The sequence below is a fragment of the Xiphophorus couchianus genome, chromosome 20 (assembly GCF_001444195.1).
Source record: "Xiphophorus couchianus chromosome 20, X_couchianus-1.0, whole genome shotgun sequence".
Classification (NCBI taxonomy): domain Eukaryota; kingdom Metazoa; phylum Chordata; class Actinopteri; order Cyprinodontiformes; family Poeciliidae; genus Xiphophorus; species Xiphophorus couchianus.
In genome coordinates, this window is record NC_040247.1 from 26,673,774 (window position 1) to 26,694,193 (window position 20,420).

The 20,420-nt window shown below is 41.0% G+C and overlaps 1 protein-coding gene across 11 annotated transcripts in view; it reads left to right on the forward strand.

The window, feature by feature from the left end:
• The window catches only part of magi1b (membrane associated guanylate kinase, WW and PDZ domain containing 1b), a 146,722-nt gene that overhangs the window by 104,273 nt on the left and 22,029 nt on the right, over positions 1-20,420 (forward strand). For 6 of the 11 annotated variants that reach the window (XM_028003945.1, XM_028003946.1, XM_028003937.1 and 3 more), the window contains 3 exons: positions 12,297-12,328; positions 12,731-12,775; positions 16,091-16,337. In XM_028003945.1, the coding sequence (XP_027859746.1) occupies positions 12,297-12,328; positions 12,731-12,775; positions 16,091-16,337 (324 nt within the window). The remainder of the gene's footprint in view (positions 1-12,296; positions 12,329-12,730; positions 12,776-16,090; positions 16,338-20,420) is intronic. The other 5 variants (XM_028003947.1, XM_028003948.1, XM_028003941.1 and 2 more) reach the window with 2 other exon arrangements.

Consider the following 20,420-nt stretch of genomic DNA (forward strand, 5'->3'; position numbering starts at 1 on the left):
CATGAACGACTGCTCAATGCTATTGACGAAAATAATAACCTTCTGCCTTACAGGCTGTTTTCACTCACAGAGCTCCTTTATCGACACACACATTTATTTATTCATGCAAATAGAAATTGTTGGGGGGGAAAAGAGATTGGATTGCGAACAAGGCAAAATAGAGAGCGCAGTGATTATGGTAAGGAGGACAGGAAGGAGTGCTAGAGGAAGTTCAAATAACATTTGAGGAAATGGATGATCATGGAGAGGATGAGGTGCTTAGTGAATGGCACTGACACAAAGAATGTAATGTCTGGCAAAATTATTCATGACCCTCGATTTTTTTTTTTTATTATTATTTTTGGTGTCATTAAAACCGCAAATGACAATATCATTATATGTGGATTTCATTTTGTGACAAACCAACACGTAGTAGGGCATGGTTGTGAACTTCAGAGAAAAAGAATACGTGGTTTTTGGGGTTTTTTGCAAGTAAAAACCAGAAGGTGGTTTGCTTTTGTATTGTAGAGCCATCTATCACTGCAGGTATAGCTTCAAGTCTTTTGGGGTATTTCTCTGTCAGCCTTGTACGGCTAGAGACATTCCTCTTCATAAGACATTTCAACTACAGCCACGTTGGACAAAAAGTGTCTGAAGAGGAATTTTGGAGTCTTGCTACAGATTCTCAATTTTATTTAAGTCTAGATTTTGACTGGGCCATTCTACCACATGATCTCAATAACCCAAATGGCCATAAATACGGCTGTTTATGGCATACCGGAGTCCTGATTGTCAATACCAGACTACCAACTACATACTGCACACCTTTTCCTACCCCTTCACTTTTGTGGATTACCTTGTGTTGGTCTGTTTTAAAATAAAAAGACAATAAAATACAAAGTTTGTATCAGTGTAGTAAAATGTGAAAAAGTTTAAGAGGTCTGGATTCTTCTGCAGCGCAGTGTGGCTGACCTGAAATGGAAACGGCCACGTTAGAAGAAGGAGGGTTTGAAGTGTAAAGAGGGGAAAGAAAGACCCAAAGCACTGTGGTGTTTCAGGTCAAAGAGTCTGAATATCCTCTCCTATTGTTCTTACTCTGTCTCACACCAACCTTATCTGTCTCCACAGATGCCCTCTACTTCATCCCTCTCCGCTTTGTTTGCCAGTTGACAACCTGTCTAGTTTATTTTGAGCCCATGTTAGAGCAAATGGCTCTAAAGATGCAGCCAATTGGGCTTGTTTTTTCTTTTCTTTCTTTCTTTCTTTTCTCTCCACCTACCAGGCTTCACTTTGAGCTGCAGTCTGTGACATTTTGCCCTTAACATAAATTTTCCAAGTTCTTGAGCCGGTGTCAGTTCTTTGCAAACAGTGCAGTGGCATGTGAAGGATTCTGTTCGAGCTGCGCCACTCACGGCTTTTGTTACGGCCACTGATTGACAATCATTGTTGTGCGGGAACACCAAATGGGAACAAAGCAGCTGTGAACAAAGGATAAAAGTGCAATAACCGAATTTCAGTATTTCCCATCTGGTCCCTCTCAGACATACTGGTCAGTAATACCAGTATTGGCACCATTTTCTAGGTCAGATTGTCCCCAACTAGCATTCTAGCCTATTCGTTGAAGGAAGAAAACAGTTTTTCTCTATGTGTGCATGTATGGGTAATTTACAACCTCTGCAAGGTGATGTAAGTAAAACTGTCTAAGGAAATTCATCAAGTGAATAGCAACCACAAATGATATCTCACTATAAACCTATGTCTTTGTGTTACTCTCTCTCAGTGTTATACCTGTATCTACATAAAGTCATCCATTCAGTCACTCTTTCATTGTCTAGCCTCTTGATATGTGGCCAAGAAGAAAAAAAACAATACAAGTCCTCTTCTCCTTGCATGTGTTAATGAGCAACATGCCCTCATCTTGATAATGCACACAAGCCCATAAAATGGTACAATCTCACCCTGTTAAGGGATTTAAACGGTGTCTGTAAAACAGGTTGGACCTTAGTTTATACTGGGACTGTCCTTTATGGACACCAACTGACTTCAGCTGAAAAATATCAGAGTTTAAAATGAATATGGACAAATGACAAAAAAAATTAAAATAAATGGACTGGCGGTCTAAACAGCCTTTTGATGCAAGTATTCTTCAACCCTGTTTACTGTTAATGAGGAACAAGAGGGGAACCGAAACAGACATAAAGAGCAAATATGTTTGCTTGTTCGCCATCAAGGAGATTAATAAGAGAACAACAGTCTGCACTTCTCTCGTTTGCACAGTTAAACACCAAATCCCGCTGATGAAGTGCTCAATTCCTCCGAAGGAGTAATGAGCGAGCCATAATAATTGGAACACTTCAGCGTCGACATTGTCCTTATACAGACGTTGCTTGTCTGCCTTGGGTTAATACCATTGTCTTCGTTTGCTACCACTATAGCAGATTTCCACGCAATTTTTGGACAAGTTGAAAAATGTTATTTCATGACCGCCCCAACTCTGAAGAAATGGCAAGATATGAAACAATACGAGAGCAACTTAAGTTTGTCCTCAGCCTTTAGGAATACGTTTTATATACACCTATGCTCTGAATTGTTGATACTTTTGCAGTTTTAGATTTGAAGTGCTCTTACCATCATGTTTTTCTGACTGGAAGTGATGTAGGCTGATGGCAAGAAGGTCTTCCAACATCAATGACTTGGAGTTCATCACCAAAAATAAATTGTCAAAATATTAGTGGAAACTTGCAAAAAGCAGATATGCAATCATGTGAAAGGTTTGATTACTATAAGGCTAATTAAGATTTTTCCATGTATTATTGTAAAGGGTTTTAAAACCTTTTGACATGCCTTTTTTAAAATGTACATTATGGCAAATGACAGATCAATGCATTGTACTGAAGTTGAGTCCAGCAGAAAGAGCTGAGCTTTTCACATGTTGATGTTAAATGCATTTATTGCTGCCTGCATTCTTATGCATTCTTTGCTACAAATGAGCCAACGTTCTCCAATGAAATACTATGTTATTTCATTTTAATGTATCTCTAACATTACATAAAAAGATTTAAATGGAAAAATCTGCAAAATGTGCCAATTCTTTTGTCAGCTTAATCGGTTAATCATCAAAGTAATCGATAGATTAATCTAACTAAAATAACTGTTAGTTGCAGATCTATTGTAATTGCACAATGTGTCACATTATCTGAGTCATGCTTCAGACTGAGGTTTCATTTGCTCCATATGTCTGTGTGCAGTCCAGACATATTCCAGTGAACATAGATATACAAGTAAGACACTTTCCCATTGTGATTAATTACAGATTAGAAGCTAATGTGTTCATTAGCTTCGCCAGATAAGCTAAAAGGGAGTTTATGGAGTTTAATGAGCTGAACCTATCATCAGAATAATATCTTCCATTAGTCAAGACGGACGTACATATGTGGCATAAACATCTCACCCCTCTGAATTCCTAAATACTTTCCTCACATTTACCATCTTCTTGAATAACCCACTATATATTTCACACGGCACACTTGCACTTCATCATCCACATTATAGCACGCCTATTAGAAACGGGTTCCCAAGCAGGCCCACTCATGAGAACATTACTGACGGTCTCGTCACACTGCCTTAATTACTCTCCTGCTCACAGTCTCTTCGCTGCTTTCTCTCTCCGGATCCCTCCACCGACACACTGGCCTCTAATTGGGGTCCTGATGTCAGCTTTGCTTATAAACACCCGCACGTCTTGTTTTCACTGGTATTCTACCTCACTCTCAGCCTCCGTCAATCAGTCAAGACTGTTTTCCTCCCGGAACCTGCGCTCATGTATTCTCAGATTAGAGTCAGGAGTTCAGTCTTAATTGGTGGAGATTTGGCCCATCATCTTCCCCTCCACACCCCTACTCTGTTTTTATTCAGCAGCACCCCCCCACCCGACTGCCAGGATGTATTCACACCCGCTCGCCCACGTGAAAATGGGTCAATCCCCGAGGACCGGCTCATGAGGAAACACACTCGTTAAGAAACTTGTCTATTTGCTACAGCATGCCGCCTCGTCTCTCTCCCGCTGTTTTTCCTCACAGTGTGAGATCATATGCACATGAAAAATAATTTTTAAAAAATCTGATTTAACTCTACACCAGCAACCTTTCTAGCATGTTTGTATCTTTTTTTAAAAGGCTTTGTGACCCTGTTCGGCTCAGTTTTAGACACTTAAACGAGTCCTTTTCAGACATGAGGGAGAAAAATTTTTACATTTAGAAGTTTTCAAAGCAACAGCCTTCCAAGCGACGACCTTATTCTCTGTTTCAGTGAAAGTCAGAAAGGACCTCTGTGGCATTGGGTATTCATTAACTGCGTAATAAATAAAGTCAGTACATTCTGATGAGGAAGCAGATGAAAACCTTGTTAGCCGTTTCTGGTTATTAAACTGTCATGTTTCATCTGGAGATCGGCTGCTATGAACAAAGTTTCTTATTTTTTTCTTTTAAACAGAGATGCACCAGTCAGAGCTTTGTGGCCAATTTCTGTTCTGATTTTTTTTTCTGAAGCTTTGATCTGCCAATCCTAATTTTAGCTGTCCCATTTAATGGTCTTTAAAATATGTTTTTTTCAAGCTTTCAGCAGTTGTCCATCCATCCATCCATTTTCTGTTCACCCTTGTCCCTAATGGGGTCGGGAGGGTTGCTGGTGCCCATCTCCAGCTACGTTCCGGGCGAGAGGCGGGGTACACCCTGGACAGGTCGCCAGTCTGTCGCAGGGCAGCTTTCAGCAGTTGTTAGTTATTTATATGAGAAGAGGCAACGGCACAGTGCATATTAGAGAGCAGTCCCTTAAAAATAAATGGTTTTACCAAATTTAGTCAGCTGTTTAGTGTTGCAAATTGGTGGAAATCTTACCACCGACATGTTTATGGGATTTCTATCTGGGGAATTTTAGAAATATTCCAAGTTGGAAAATTCCTCACAGTTATGGGAAATGAAAGATTTTTGGAGAATTAACTCCAAATGTGAAGTAATTTAAACAAATTATCCAGACCTAAATATCAAGATTGATTCGTCGTAGGCGGACATCAATGTGATATTTGTAAGTTAGACATTCATACTATGCATTAAGTATATCAACACAATGTTGTATTTTTTTTAAACCCCAAAGATTTTATCTGCTGAAACTGGCTTTTCAGGATTTAAACATCTAGACAATTTCTGAATATTATAGTGTCTATAAAAAGTATTCAGTCCCTTGAATGTTTTACTGCTTTTACAAATCAATCAAGAAAATATGGCTTTTTAGCCAGAAACAAACAAACAAAAATCCCTTTAATGTTGAAGTGAAAACTGATTTCTACAAAAGATGACAAATAAAAATATGCAAGATAAAATAGGTGCATAAACATTGACCACTAGTTGGAAAATTCTTGGTGAGGCCTGAGGTTTATGACATTGATCAAAAGAATTTTTTTAATAATAATAAAACGTTTTTGTGCAAGGGATGCAGGTGGCACTCAAAAGGAAAGGAATAGAAGTTTTATTTTCTTCTATGGTACCTAATGTTGCCAGAAAAATCAAAAAACGTATCGTTCACTGCCACATGCATACACGGGAATATATTGTTCAGCCTTTAATAGCAACTACAGCTGCGCATGTTTTCCACGTCTGCCTTTGGAAATTTCTCAATATGACAGGTAGTCGTAAAGTTGTAGCTAATTTGTGTAAAATCAGCCAAGTCTGACCTGCTAGCATTTCAGTGTTGGCGTGTTACTGTAAGTCATTTGAGGGGTGATAATAGAACACCAACATGTTCCTCTGCCAGATTAATGGAGAGCGGTGCCTGTGTGAAAAGGCCCTTTTCTTCTCTGTGTGTTAGGTTGGGGAATTTTTACGTAGCAGCATATCAAGATACAGTTGTTTTAGCATCCTCTTGCCGCTGAGATATGTGCGTGTGTATACATTTCTCTCAAAACCACGCAGGAATGATTTATTGCTTCGGCCGCCTCTGTATTTTGTGATACATTGCTCTTTCATTTGTTTAATTACTCTGCTCTAATGGGTTCATTTTCCCTCGCCTATCTTCTCTTACCTACACTGATGTGCTGCACGTGCCCATAATTCATTTCGGCTCTGACGTCTTTCCATTGTTGAGACTGCTGATTTCCTCTCTGTTGTTCCCTTTAAAAAAATTACAAATAAGAGGTGCAAATGTTGCATGCTCTACAGGGACACACACTTGCTCTTTTAGCCTGTCAGTGAAAACTGGTTTCGGAGAAGGATTTCTCAAACGCAGCCTCTCGGTAGCCCAGCAGCTCAGACCATTAGTCAGCCCCTGAAAAGTAAAAACCTTTCTGCTGCTGTATGGATGCACCTCCTTACTTGTAAGCTGAAGCAGGTGTTGTATTGAATGCGACATAAGTTGTGCTTGATGACAGCGAATGCTTGAGGCAATGTGCAGGAAATGGGGAGAATACAGAGCCACGGTGGGTGATGGGGGGGAAGAGGATGAGGAGTGGATGGAGAGATGTCGAAGGATTGGAGAGAAGATGAAAAGGCAGCATTGAAACCCCAATGATGCTCTACCCCCCTCACATCTCTTCCTCTATGACTCATCAATCATCAGTGACACATTAGACCTGCTGGGTGATAAGGACTCTCACTCCTAGGAGATGATGGGCTTTTTTCTCCATCTTGCACATAACCTGAGGTTGGACAAATGACAGGTTCCAGCACTAAAACTGCCAAGTGTCACCAGCTTCATTGAATTGGAAGAATGCCTCGCAAAGTTTACTGACTGCCATGTTCTGCTTATGGTAATCAGATGCATAAAATCTACTTCAGGTTACCTTTATTTGCCATTCATTTACATTGTAGGACTTGCGTGGAGGGTCTTGAAAAACGACTTATGCCCCTTGAACTTGTTTTTTTGTGTGTTTTATTATTATCCTCCAACCATCTTCTACTCTATATATGGTTACAAATCTTTTATTACCAGGTTTGCATCTGGAGACTAAATTTCTACCCATTCATGTCTACAAAGCAAGTAAAGATCAGTCAGATTAGATGGAGACCTGAACTCACATAATTTCCCTCATTATTTCAAAATAATGCACTGCTTTTTGTTGGTGTATGACATAAAACCCAAGTAAAACATACATTTGTGGTCGTAACATTGCAAAATCTGGGGTATGAATACACTGGCATGACACTGCACTGTGGCAGTAGATGGTGTATTTTTAGTTTTTGTTGCTCTATCTTATTTGTCCTTGTCGTTAGGTTCTGATAGAAAAAGGTCTAAGGCACCCTTGAAAAAGGACGACAGATGAAATGCATCGTCTTTGTTCTCTTTTTTTTGTTATTTACGGAAACGCAGCTCAAATAGGGTGAAAATGTGAAAGTGGATCATTGCCACACTCGACAGCTACTGTTGGCATAATGGCCAGCAAGTGAACCAACAGCTTTTAAGTGCCTCCTGTCAAAAAGCTCTCCATAGATCCGTGATGCACTTTGAAAATGCGGGCCGAACTTGCATAACCCACATAAACAAACTATCAGTTGCATTTCTAAGGCGCATTTAATGTGGACAGGGTTGTATATGGCCATTAAGAGAAGATAAACGCTGATGATGGGTCCCTGCACAGATCAAAGCAGGAAATCAATTCACTGTATGGCCAGGAAGCGTTGTATTTTTTGCTCAGTTCGCATAAAAAAATCTGCTGACTGAACGTTCCAATGGCACCGTAACGAACAGCACTGCGGTCCGGAAAAGCAATGATGAGGTGGGATGTGTGTGGGAGGAGGGGGCACAGCAGGGTTGGGTTGGGGGGGCGATTCCTGGCTAGGTTGCCAATGATCCACCTCTCGTCACGTTTGGCTTGCTGGAGGCCCAATCCTGTGAAGTGCTGCTTGTTGCACTGGGGACAAGGCGAGCCGCTTTCTCTCCCCACCTCCACCAGTCTGCCCTGTCTTTAGACCTCCACAGCCAGTGGCTGAGCGGAAAATCTCTATCTATGCACCATCTTTTGTTTCCATGACGATGCTCTGCCGACAGTCTGCACTGGGTTCCCCTCAGGGTGGATTTGAGGGAGGGAGGCGGGTGGGGGCTTCACCCCTGATTCTTTTGAAACCGCTACAAGCTAAACAAGTTCTAAATATAATAAAACAAACTTTATGATTTCTTCTTTATACTTGCATAGATATATTTATCAGTTTTAAACAAGCTTCAATCCAACAGACTGATGTGCCCAGCTGATGTGAGCTTGTTGCTTATCCATTCAGCTACAACAACTGTTGCTTGGGAAACGGTCTGCTCGTCGCCACAGCCACCAGGTACTGTCGCCACGGTGACAGATGGGCCCGCCTGTTGGAGGCCATCACTCTGAGGCGAGATCTACCGCTGCGTACCTGCACACACGCGCACAGCGGATAATCTGCTTAGTAATGTCTTCCGTTTAGTGACTGCTGCGATGCCAGGTTGGTGCAACAGTTCCTATCTGCCGACTGGAACCGTACAGTGCCTTTTGTTAGAGTTTACCCGGTTCAGCAGAGCAAAGCTAATCCAAACCAGAGGAATTTTTTTTATTATTATTTCTCTCAAATGGTACAGAACAATTTTTGTCAAACTACAAGGAATTATTTGAACATAGAGTATAATTAATTCAAAATGTTATTTTTGGAGATGCAACAATCAAGGTTTTGTGACAGATTTATGATCTCCAGATTTTCTTAATGCAGTTCTGCACTCAGAAAATTTTTTTTTTTTTTACATTTTCTGCCTTGGGTGGATATTCATTATTTATGTTAAGAGCGGAGGTGACGTCACACTGTGTGAGAGCGAGCAGTCGCCTGTTCAAAACTATGACAATAGGAATAAGAGTTGATTTTTTATACTATTTATATCATCCTCCATTATCGGTTGTTGGGGTTTGTATTACTGTAACAGTTTGTTGTATTCCCACTGAATTATTGAATTATTATTATTTTCAAATCAGTCATGTTAAATCATATAACAAAGCAGAGCAGATTTACTGTACTCCATTCAGCCTTCCTATTGTCTGCTGAAAGTGTTGCTCTCTCCCACACTGCAGCAATCTGAGTGAACCTCAGGCATGTCTCAATGTTTTGTAGAAAATATAGTTTGCTTTTAAAGATCTTCCTGCATCTCTGAGAAAAGCTTTCTCGGAGTATTCTTAGTTTAGTAACAGCTTTGACACTGTTGAAGTCTAAAGATGAAAATAAGCCTCTTGGCAGCTCCAGTTCATTTTTTTTTTTTACCCTAAAGGATTTAGCTGAGCACTATCTCACAGGCAGCCAAAGCGCTGTCCAGTTCGCCCACCTGTCTAAAACCTCTCTTTCCTTCCTCTTGTGTGTAATTGGGTACGGAGGTTGGCCCAAACATCCACAATGCCTTTGATATGAGGGCTTCAAACGCATTCTGCTGCTACGCCTACAGACACACAAACGCCAGCAGATCCGCCTCTGCCTGTAAATGTAATGCTGACCTTTGTACCATTCACCTTTTGTTATTTCTGCCGTGATTTATGAGTCCATCTTTCAATTTTAAGACCAAATGTTAAGACTGGGAAAAGGGCTTACATGATGGTTTTTGTCTTTCACTTGATTTGAAAAGCTCAAAACTAGTTGGAATCGTTAATTATTTTCAGAATTATAACATCTCTGTTACACGTTACAACTTGCTATTTTTTCTGGATCAGGCAGCATCACATTGTCTGCAATTGATTGATGAGACAATATCAAATTCTGTCGTAACATGCTGACCAGAGACGCACTGATTAACTGGAGACGGGGCTTGACCAGTTTCTGGGCTTTCTGGGAAAGCCCAGGAAAAAAAAAGCCTTCTATTTTTTTGTTCAGCCATTCCCGTCTCAAAACTAAAAAGTATCGTCGTCTTTTAATTATAAACGCATAAACCAAAAGTGTCGAGTTTTGATGTGCTTTTTAAAGATTTAGTCAAGATTAGATAAATAATAGGGCTCCACGAGGAAACCTGCTGCACATTTTTCTATTTTGTTACATTTATTTGATAAAAATATTCAAGACAGACCTCAGTGACTATATCAGCTGGTATTTACAATAAAAACATATTATTTTACTTGTATGCAGACAAAATTACTAACTATACGAGATGCACCAGTTCTTCAGAAATATTTCGTTGGAAGCAAACCTGATACCTGCATCAAAGAACCCTAGGTCTACCCCTGGTCTCTTTCATTTGCATTCTTATGAAAAAATAATTAGAAATTGTAAAGGAAAACATGATATTGTCTAGGAATAGCCGGATCTCTACTTATTATTACAACAGATGACCAATAAATCTGCCAGAGATCAGAATTGGCCAATTATCCCCTCCAATTGGCTCTGATCAGTGCACAAAAATAATCAGATAATCATTTATTGTATTTACTGCATCAACACTAAAACTCCCACCATTTTCATTCCATAAGCATATTACCAAGGGCAGTGAGTGTATATATATATAAAAATTAATATAATAATATAAATGTAATAAAACAATCCCAGAATCATCACATCAAATTCTAAAGAAAACTATAGGAAAAGTCAAATATGTGCATCTCTAATGTTGACTGACAGCATCCTTTTCCCAGAGCAACAAGCCAGTTTTGGATTGACAGCATGATCATGATTTGTGTTAAATCGTCTCAAATCCCGAATAAATTACTCTGAACAGTCGGGGAAAGAGGAAGAGCAGGTGGGAGAAAAATGGAGGGGAAAATTGAAGTATGGAGGGCTGGGAAGAAAACTGCTCCAGACGTAACGCAGTCAGAGGTGTCAGCTGTGAATGAACCCAGATGTCTGAGAGATAAAGCAGAGAGGAGCCTGTGTGCACCCATGTCTGAGCAAGATCCTGTCCCCTCAGATTCCCTGAAGGATTCACACAATAGTGGCCCCATTTCCTTGGAAGAAATCGACTCGTGCTCGTTTTAAAACGTTGCGCGAGGCTGTTTGTTTGTTACAGGTGTCCACCTATTGTTCAGCTAAAAAAGAAAAAAAAAAGAAAGAATAATCTTTGTCCCGTGCGCTGTGTATGAACGAAGTAGAGAGGAATCAGCGGAGGTGGAGAGGTCAGTCGTATTTCAGCAACAAATTTCCCTCAGTGGATGCGGGCCCGCACTCGCATTCCAGCAACGTGTCAGTCTTATTTTCCGAGCTCGCCTGTCTGTGATAATGATATTTCTGCTATGATTCCTTTCTGTTTACTGCTCGCTCACGCAGAAACACGTCTGTCATACCTCAAGCACACTTTGATTTGTGTCAGGACTGCTGCATGCAGCCATCTGATGCTAGAATCCTTGTGTGTGTGCGTGCGCGCGCGCGCGAGCGTGCAGCTGAATAGATGTTTACCAGCGCGCGAGGGAGGGAAGGAGGCAGGCTGAGATGGAGCGTAGAGAGGAAGAGGGAGGGAGGGAGGGAGGGAGAGAGGGCGATGATGCTGAGGGAAAAAACGGGAGGGAGAACAGTGAACGGCGAGGTGAGAGAGAGGGAGGACGGGTGGGGAGGAAAAAAAAAAAAGCCAGCGGGGAAAGGGAGAGACCTGGAGGACGCGCCAACTGCCTATAGATGCTGGAGCCTTCGACAGCGGAGCGCGGCGCTCAGCGGACACAGGAAGATGGTCTCAGTAAGAGGGGAACTGACGGTTGCCTATAATTTAATGTTCAGTATCTTGGATTCCTTCTCCATGGGTAATGCCTACGGCCAGGAACTCCCGAACAAAGCTCGCTTTTCTCTTCTTTTACTCCTCTCTCTTTATTCCTCGGCTTAATTGCTCACCCAACGTTCTTTTCTCCGCTCTTAGCTCACACTTCTTTTTTTCTTCTTCCTCGAACACGCACACACACAAGCTTTCTCTCTCTCCCTTTCTCTATCTCTCTCTTTTTCTCTCTCTCGTGCGCGTAGCCGGGGTCTAGCGAGCGCCGGGCTGGATAAACCCTTGGGGCCGGCCCCGCTGTTTCGCTGCACCAGTCAAGCCAAATGCTGGACGCGGCGGTGATGCAGATAGATCGCGCTGCCTAGACCCCCCTCCCGTCATCCGCCTCCCTCCCCTCCTCGAACGCCAGCCGCGGATGGGCAAGCAAAGGCACCCAGCAGGGAAAGAGATGAGCTGAGATAAAGGGGGTTGAGGGCTAGATGTGCATTGCTTTGACATTGTTTGGGAATCTGCGTTGTGAAATGATTTTTTTTTTCCTTTTTTTCCCCCTCCCTCTTCTTTTACTTTTTGTCTGAACATGGACTACAAACTCCATTGGTAACCATCTCCCTTTGTCTTTTTCTCTTCTCTGTCCGGCTTCACAGGAGTGGCACCTGCGAAGAAGAGTCCCAAACTGGTAAGTGATGGCATTCCCACTAATTTTCCACCATCTACCTCTGTCCTCAATGTGCGGCTACCTGATCCCAGCCTCCCACACCCCCATTCTGTGTGCTTGAACTTGTGCTGATGTTCTTGCTCTGTTTGTAGACATGGGGGTGCTATGTTTTTGCGGGGGTGGATCCCTATGGCTTTACATGAGCCCCCCGCCCTCTCAAATCCTCCCTCCTCTTCTAGCGGAGGTTGGGACCAGGGGCTTTGATGCGCCGCGTGAACTGGGTTGCTAACATGCTGATTATGGCATCATGCTGGGTGCTAAGTTTGTAGCGCGAGAGCAGAATGTGTGATCAGGACTGAGAGACCCCAGAAACCTTGTCTGACTGAATGCATGTTTATTTATTTATTTTTGTTTGTTTTGCAGGATTATTATGACCTGTCTCCTCCGTACAGAGATTACGCTAGGATGGTATGTGATGTCATTTAGAAGGGGCTGAAAGTTTTTTGGGGAATGAGGTGTTGGTGCTGGGTACATCATGGTGGTGGTTGTCTTGTTGAAGAAAATAGTTTTGGAAAAGGCATGCTACATTAATGTCATGTTTAAATGCAACACATACTCTAGGTGTACAGAATATATCTTTTTGTCATTCTGGTTTTCATAGAGTTATACAAGTAAAAAGAAGAAAGAAGACATTAGCTGGTTAGTCAGGCTGTCTGCTCAGGTAGAACCGGAAGTAAGCTGGTTTACAGACAGACCAGTCTCAGTTAAAAAAAGCTCATTCACTTTAATTTACCCTCTAATGCAGCAATTTTGTGTTTGAGACCTCTTCTTCTTTAACAAAATTAGTTCTTTCTTCAAATACCTGTGCCATGACTAAAATGGATTGAGAAAATGCATTTTTGATTATAATTACATGAAAACAAAACACATGTTCATCTATTGTTGGCTTATTCAATTAGGATCTGGATTAATTTACCACTTAAACAAGTCTTACCCCTTGTTTTGTGTGCCCTCCATTTAGTACATTACTTAATTCAATCATCTAAATATTTTTATTACATACTGTTTGCATTTATTTTATTTCTGAGCCCATTTTAGACCTGTTGACATTAATGAAATACGTGAGATTATTGGTCAAAGTGGGTGCCATAATTGACATGAAAATATCCGCATTAGATGGCACTATTTTCTCCCCTATAAAGTTGGGTATGAAATGACTAAAGCTGCAAAGACAGCGAAGACATTACAGGATCAGCACCCTTTTAAACTACATACTTTTTTTGAGAAAAATGCTCGCTACATTCCTTTATTGGTTGTAGTTCAGGTTGGGAAATGTGAATGTTGTTTCATTGTGATTAAATTGCAAGGCTGATGATTTTGGGAAGAAAACATCCATGCTGGCGACATTTATCACCATACATTCAGCCTTCATCAATCAAAGAAAAGAAGTTCCTGAACCTGGAATTTGTAGCTTTTGCAAAGACACAGCTAACATCATTTATTGGGTTCAAATGTTAAGTAATTTATTAACCCTCCTGAGGTCTTAGCACAACTCTCAGGAGGAGTGTGGGAAATGTCACAGTCAGACAGCGGGAAAGTGATAGAGGTTGTCCTATCAGACCATCAGTTCCCGAAACTATACAATTAAACCCCTTTGTGAAAGTGCATGCGGGTCAATGCAAACCCGCCAGACCACACATAGTGCAAAAAGCTTGTGGCGTCCCAATGACTCCAGGGTTTAACCCTCCTGCGGTCTTAAAGACGGGGTCTTGCAGGTCGTACAAGTTTATTTCTCTGTGCACAGTCTGATGAGGTTGCACAGACCCCATGTGTGCTTTACAAGGGTTTTCTTTGTGTGTGGTTCCCGGAACTGACAGTCTGACGCGACAATGATCCCAAGTTCCCGCTGTCCAACCATGGCATTTGCCGTGCTCCTCGGCAAATGTGTTGTGCTAAGACCACAGGGCAATTAAGATAAGCAAAATTATTTTTTTAATCATGTTGGTCTTCAAACTTAAACAATGTTAAACATTTTTTAAAGGTTCTTAAAAAGCCTTAAATGTAACTTTTTGGGGAAAAAAAAAACATAGGTCCAAACATAGGTTTTATTAAGCAATGGAAAAGTATAAGAGCCTTCTGTCAGCCGGCTGACCAGCAATAGTAAGAGGTGGAGGAAGGGGAGCTTGGCGATGTTGACATTCCTTGATATTTGGCCAATTCCTACGGTACACACTAGGATCCAGTATTTGATGGAGCCAATCTCTGTTTCTTAGGCAGAAACCGAGATTTGTTTTCTGTCTTTTGTCTTCTGTCTTTCTGATATTGTTTCTCTTTTAAAAGTTGCTGGAGCTGGACAAACCAATGCATTAGAGCGGTCTCGGTACATTAAGGGAGAACTCTGTGGCTGTGGAAGGTCAAAGCTAACAGATCCATCAAGGGCAAGAGATTTGTTTTCATTTGTAAAGGCAGGCGAGTTTTGACTTCAGGTGCGTCAAATACTGGTTCCTCACTGACTAAAGCAGGTTCCATTTATTTGGAAAGATAAAAGTGAAGAGAATATAATTTTGTGAACTGATGAACGCATCAGAACTCAAAGTTTGTTGGCAGCCCCAGACAATGGCATTCTCATTAACTGACTCTATTGATTTTCAAGTTTATCATTGAACCCGTCGAGCTTCCACTCCGATCACAAAGTGCAAGTTGCGGCACCCACTTAGTATTTTCAAGAGAATCAAGCTTCTTTTATGTTTAACTAACATGATGAATATAAACATGAATTGCAGAGGTGTGGGAGGCAGATTCAGTGAGTAATGAGTCAGAATTTATTGAAGACATGGCTGCACTTTGAAGGCCAAACACTTTGATAGTTGAGAACTGACGAGCCCCCTCGCCCCCGCCCCCTCCTCGCTGTATTTTTGTCCACCGTATCCAAAGTAATATGTCGTCACGTGACGTGAGGAGTCTTAACTGCTGTCGTTTTTTCTCCTGCTGCCTCTTTCCCTGGTGCCCCGACTGTAACTCTTTCATTTAGCTGCTTTCTGTTTGAAATCTTCACAGCAGGGTGAATTCTGCACGCTAAGGATAAAGATGAGACTGTAAAAAAATAAATAAATAAATAAAAATACATACTCTGTACAGGCTGTCAGCTTGCACTTGAGCTCAGAAGTGTATGTGCTTTATTTCGATACCTCAAATCCTTGGGCAAGTGTTTAAGCACCCATGTAATTGCGAGGCCGGGTGCAATTTATGACTTCACCAGTAAAAATTGTCTTTATTTCAAACCCAAAAGTGCTTTATTCACTGTGACTTCTCTTCTCCATATGCAGCAGGGAATGCAGCTCTTTGTTAAAACTCCCCCCTCTGCCAGACAAAAGGAATAGGCAATGTGGCCCTTCTAAATTGATCCACTGTGTTTTTATCTCAGTCGAATGACTTAATCATGAGAAACCACACAGATTTTTTTTTTTTCTCTCAGTACTCATGCAAGATAACGGAATTTCTCTGAATAAAGCAGCTTGATTATTCTGTTAGCTGATTAAGGTAGAAACACAGAGCGTTCTTCCTTTTACCCCGAGGAGAAGCAATTGTTGGTCTTTTTGCTGCTATAATATGAAACTCTTTTGTATCTTCATCATCTCCTCTCACCAGCCGCAGCTCTGATGGCTCTCTTATCAGCGGCAGAGAATGCAATAACCCTTATACGTCAACTCTGAGTTTAATCTTCCATGCTCCATTAAAGCCTATTTTAAAGAGTCAAATTATATTGATCTACTTCCCCTACAGCAATTGTCAAGGAAGGACAGTCAGAGCAGTTCCCAGCATAGTGTTTCCAGCCACCGGAGCACCCACGCGGACTCGCCCGTGCACTCTTCTCTGGCAGCCCCCCTCAGCGAGAGCAGCACTCCCCCGGCCCCCTCACAGCCCTTGCCTGGCCTGCCTTCCCAGGACTCCCAAGGAGACGGGACCACCCACAGAAAACCCGATCCCTTTAAGATCTGGGCCCAGTCCAGGAGCATGTATGAAAGTAGGCGTAAGTATATGAAATTTTGGTGGCGGTTGGATGAGGGCTGCATGGGGCGGTGGGGTGTGCACCCCTGGTGTATTTCCAATGGGAGTTGAGAGGTTTGGGAAGCAAATAAAGCCTGTATGTAAGTAGCTGATTCTAGCCTCTTTACTGGAAGTAGTACTATGTGCAACCTAATGCTGTGCTCCATTTGTACTCTGAAGTCTGTTTTTCCGAGCTTTTAGTTAGAAATGCAAGCACAAGAAGTGGGATATCCAACTTGGAAAGCATAATGTCTCCAAAGAGTCATCATGCATCAAAGAGTTTTTAAAAGTAAAAACCATTTAAAGATCCAGAAGTTCTCTGTTTATTTACTCTTCTGGCTGCCTTTATCTTATTAAATGAACAGAACACATAGTTCAATACTTCTGTTTGTGAACTTGTTCCTTAGGTATCTAGCCCCCACACTTGTATCCCCATTATGTACCTGCACATTCCCAGCTGTTTCTTCCTTACTTTGAATTCACACAGATTAAATCAAGTTGCACCCTATTTCCATACATAACTGTTACTCTTTTGATCCCTGTTTGAGCCAATTGACTAATGAAATATGATAGAAAAGAAAAGAAATATCTTTCTTCTATTGGAGTCATAGCCACATTTCCTATAACAAAATACTTGAAATCTTATTTGCCAGTGGCTGGCATGGAGGATTGTGAAGCCAGGTACAAATTGATGCATGGTTGGTATAGAAAGTCCTGTGCCAGACAATATTATTTTGAAGTCCCCAAAAATCACAATAGAGATTACTGAAACTCCAAAGGGATCATTTGGCAAAGAGTCAACCCTAGTTAGTACCTCAATAATTAGCAAATCCCACTGGCTTCCTGACTCACAGCTTTGTTGTGACATAAATCCAATATCCACATTTAGACTTCAGAGGCAAATGAAGCGCAGCATTAAGTATGCTCTTGCTTGTTTTCAGGTGCTGGAAACTGAACACAAAGCTGCCAATCAGCCTAACTTAGCTAACATTGAAAGCGAGGTTACGCAGTTAAGTATTCGGGTTTTGTTTACTTTAAACAACAAAAAAAATCAAGTTTCCTCTTAAAAATATGTAGTATTTTGTTTATGTTTGATAGTTCACAATTAATTGCCCTCGCTCTCTCTGTGCTAAGCCAAGTTAGCTGTAACATTTGGCATGAAGTAATGCTTCTGCTCCTGCACCACCCTTCGTCATGAGTTTGAGGTTGCCTTTTAGGGGCGCAGGGTTTGTGAAAGACAGAGGACATTTGATTTAGTCTTTGAAACTTCTGGTTGATTTAAAAAATTTGTCTTACATTTGGCTGTCTACAACATGCGTAAATGTTGTCTTGCTACTGTGATGCGGCTGCATTTGTCATTATTCGCAGATCAGCTAATTTGGTCATTAACAGATGCCTGGTTAGCACCACGGCGAACCAACCAGGCGAGCGCAGATAGTCTCCTAAAAAACAAAGGTTTCGCACATGTTTTTGGTTCTTTTCTCAGTATGGACTAATGATGCCGCTTTTGTTCATTTCTCAGCATTAACACCACTGACAAACGACTTCCCACAAGAGCCACGTAGTACGTAATTAGCGGCAATGGTGGAGTGGTTGTCAGTGGATTGCTCAACCCTTTCTTTCCAGCTACCGTGCGAGTAGATGCCTCCAATTAATAAGAATAACGCTCAGATCAACTGTCAAATTTTGAAGTACAAAAAGAGAGCGACTCTGAGGAAAAACACAGGAGGTTCATAAGTGGTAACATCTCACCAGATGGCCAAACATCTCTTGTCAGGGATGTTTCATTATTTAGAGGGGTGAGAACATTGGCTTGTGCAAAAAGGAAAAGAGAAAAGTGAGATTGAGGGAAATAAAAATAAAAATTCAAGAAATAGAGATAGAAAATATTTCTACAAGGTGATTTTAATTTGATAAATTCCTCACATGGTTTATATATTTTTGATAAACAGAGAAAATAAAGGAAAATTATTTCAGAATCAGTAAAGAAAGGTTTCCATTTAGTTGTAAGTGAATCAGAGGGAGAACAAAGCAAGAAGATGAAATGGGATTGTGACACACGGAAAGGTCAGGAGGAACACCTGGAATTAGAGAGGACAAGTGACCCGTATCAGTAGGCGTCAATCCTCTCCCTCCTCCTCCTGTGAGCTTTCGTTTCAAAAATCCTTCAGTGTTGGCTCCGTAGGGCCCGGGCAAAGAAATTTCTCCACTTTCGCTTTCAATGTAATGACACGCTCTGCTGAGATCAAGGTCTTTCCACGCATCAGGTGCTGAATGATTTCCATTTGCACAAATAATCCTCCCAAAAAACTGACTCGCACAAATGCTTCAAATTAGCTGGGCCTGAAAAGGTTGGCGGCTTCATGTTTTATTGGGCTCTGTTTTGATTATCTCTGGGTTTTAACATGTTCCCAGATTAATTTTCTTAATGTTTGAACCAAGCGTACTGTTGCTTTGGCTCTGCGTGTCTGTTTTTGAAACGCCCTCTTATGCCCAGTTGCTTCACCACAGGGATCGCTTATGGATCTATTAATCGCCACGGGCAGATTGCAACAGTTAGCCTTTGACTCGCTCCGTTACTCTACAGAACAAAATACAAAAAAACATTGGAGTAAACTGGGAGGAAGAGCGTCACTCTGCATGGATTTGAAATGTTGACTGAAAGAACAGATTGGAAACAGGCTTCTTGCGCCTCGCACCACACTGGCGTTTCTTTGCGGTTTTGGCAGCAGCGGCCTGCGCTGAAGCAAAATTGAAATCTCTCTGGGGTTTTGTTGAGAGATGCACAGCTGCGACTGTACAAACACTAGCTCAAGTTTATGCATTACTGTTTGCAGTGTCTTGCAAAAATATTCCTACCCCTTGAAAATGTTTTTACGTATTTCTTCATATTACAACCTTGAGGTTCAATGTATTTATTAGAATTGTACGTGCTAGTCTAAGGCAAGTTCTAGTCTCTGTTTATTGGAAAGAAAATGATCGATTTAAAAAAAAAAATTAGAAAAGTGTGAGAATCAATTGTTTTTTGCCCCCCAGCCCCTCACCACAATCTCCTTTTAATGGTTTGAAATGAAACCATTGAAATGAAATGGTTTTGTGCAGCCTTCAACTCAATTCAAGAGTGACATGACTTTGACTTGCATGTTCAGGACGATTGAGATGCATTTAAAAAAAATAAATGCTAGGCTGCAATTTTTAATAACGTGAGGCTGTTCTAAAGACATAGATGGATAAAAGTGTTCTTAAAACAAAAGATGTAAGATGCAAGACAGAGTAGTCATCTTAAACCAACCAAGTTTTTTTTTCTTTTTTTTTTGCTTTTAATTTATTTTCATAGTAAATCGGGCTGCAGACATCCAGTTAAAATAAAAAGAAACCAAAATAAAAATGCAACCCTCGCCCTTGAACTACTTTCAATTTGTCATCCTGACCCCCATGTCAAAAGGTTTGGACACTTCTGCAGGCGAAAGTAGTGCAGCTGCACTTTCAGCAAAATGTTCTTCCACAAATATTGATTTGGGGGGGGGACTGAATATACACGCACACCATATTTTTCAGATTTTTATTTGCAAAACCATTAACTTTCCACTTCACGATGATGCCTCTCTACCTATCATGAAATCCCAATGCATACATTGAAGGCTCTGCTTGTGGAAAAAGGAGCTGTGGTTTGTCTGTATTGTGAAGAATTTAGAGAGGAATGATTTCTTTTTTTTCTTTTTCTTTTTCTCAAAGCAGTGTCAGCCCTTTCAGTTTATTTTTGGACTTCAATAAAGAAAGTGAACAGATTCACATCTTAAAAAAAAAAAACATCTTTTTTTATCCCGTGCTTACTAGAGGACAATGGAAATGCAAATATGCCACATTTTTCATAAAGAAACATTGTTCTCCAACTGATCTGAGTGTAAGATTTTTTTAACACATTAAAAATAAAAAAGTTTACTATTTCAGACATCAAACAAGAGTCCCAGTCATGTAGTTTCTAATTATGTCACAATAATAACAACAACAGTTTTTTACTTTTGCTCTGGACCAAAAATAAACGCTCTCACCGTTGATGCACCAC